Raw genomic sequence first — 1142 nt, 5'->3', positions numbered from 1 at the left:
TTCCAGGAGCCCAAGCCAGACTGGGCCAAAGTAAGAGGGCTGCTCCTGGGGACAGGGTCGTGGCACTGCCCAGGGTCTCAGTGACCGGAGAGAACCCGCCAGCAGCCAAACAAAGGTGCTGGTGGGAACTAGCAGAGGGATGGTGTCCAGGGAGGGTCTGAGCGAATGAAGAATGCAGTCTGAGGGTCCTAGGGAGAGTGATGTGGGGAACAGACTGGAAGGGAAGGGCAAGATGGGCGCTGGAGGCAGCTGCGGTGAGGCCAGTGTGGGCCAGGCGCAAGGACAGTAACTGCTGACTCCCACCCTGGAGGGCCTTCCTCCTGCCATGGCAGACTCCTGCAGAGCCTCAGGAGATCCATTCAACTAGGAGAACTCAACCATGGACAGGGAGAGAGATCCGCTCTACAAGGCTAAACAAGAAAGCAGTGGCGCTCTGCACTCAACGTGCTTCCACGGCCGAAATTCTAAAACAAACCTCTGCAGACATCTATGCCTGTGTGTACACAGGAGCTACTGTTACAAACGTTCACAAAAAGATCCTGAAAAACAAAACCCGAGCTGGCAATTCCAGAGAATGGAACTGGAGAACACCCACTTTCTCCTTTATAAGTCTCTGCATAACGTCTGAATTGTTTTGCGACACTTTTGGTACCACAGCAACTTCAAAAAATAATAAAGATTGTTTTCAATGCCAAGCCATGTTTTAGGAAGGGTGGGTCAGGGCTCCCCAGACCCAGCATGCCCGGTTCCACGCGCCCTCAGCCCCCAGGTGCCCTGAGGAAGCGACCGCTGGAAGAACGGGCATTCTCGGCAAAGGCCGTGTGGCCAGGGTGCTCCTGCAGAGCCTCGCCGGGTAAGGATTCGGACTTCGATCCCCGCGCGCCCTCTCTCCACACTCTCGCCTGACGGAGGGAGGGACGTGCGGGGCAGGCGCAACGAGAGCAAAGAGGAGACCCAGGCCCGGGCCGGGGAAATCCAGGAAGCCTTCCCAGAGGTGAGAGAGCTTAGGGGTAGCAGGCGGCGAAAGGACGGAGTCTGTGCACGGAACTGACAACCGCGGGAGGCGGGCCCAGGAGCTGGTCAGGGCTCGAGCGCCACCCGCCGGCGGGGCCCGGGAGCTGCGGGTAGAGCCGGCCCCGGCC

At 59.2% G+C, this 1142-nt stretch overlaps 1 gene segment (V, D, J or C); it reads left to right on the top strand.

Moving 5' to 3' along the window:
• The first annotated feature begins 232 nt into the window (after positions 1-232).
• The window catches only part of LOC105309948, a 9137-nt gene continuing 8227 nt past the window's right edge, over positions 233-1142 (top strand). Inside the window, 1 exon segment of the V gene segment in view lies at positions 233-254. Coding sequence covers positions 233-254 — 22 coding nt within the window.

Source organism: Pteropus vampyrus, unplaced genomic scaffold (genome assembly GCF_000151845.1).
Source record: "Pteropus vampyrus isolate Shadow unplaced genomic scaffold, Pvam_2.0 Scaffold953, whole genome shotgun sequence".
In the NCBI taxonomy this organism is placed as follows: Eukaryota; Metazoa; Chordata; class Mammalia; order Chiroptera; family Pteropodidae; genus Pteropus; species Pteropus vampyrus.
This window is presented reverse-complemented; position numbering and strand designations above follow the sequence as displayed.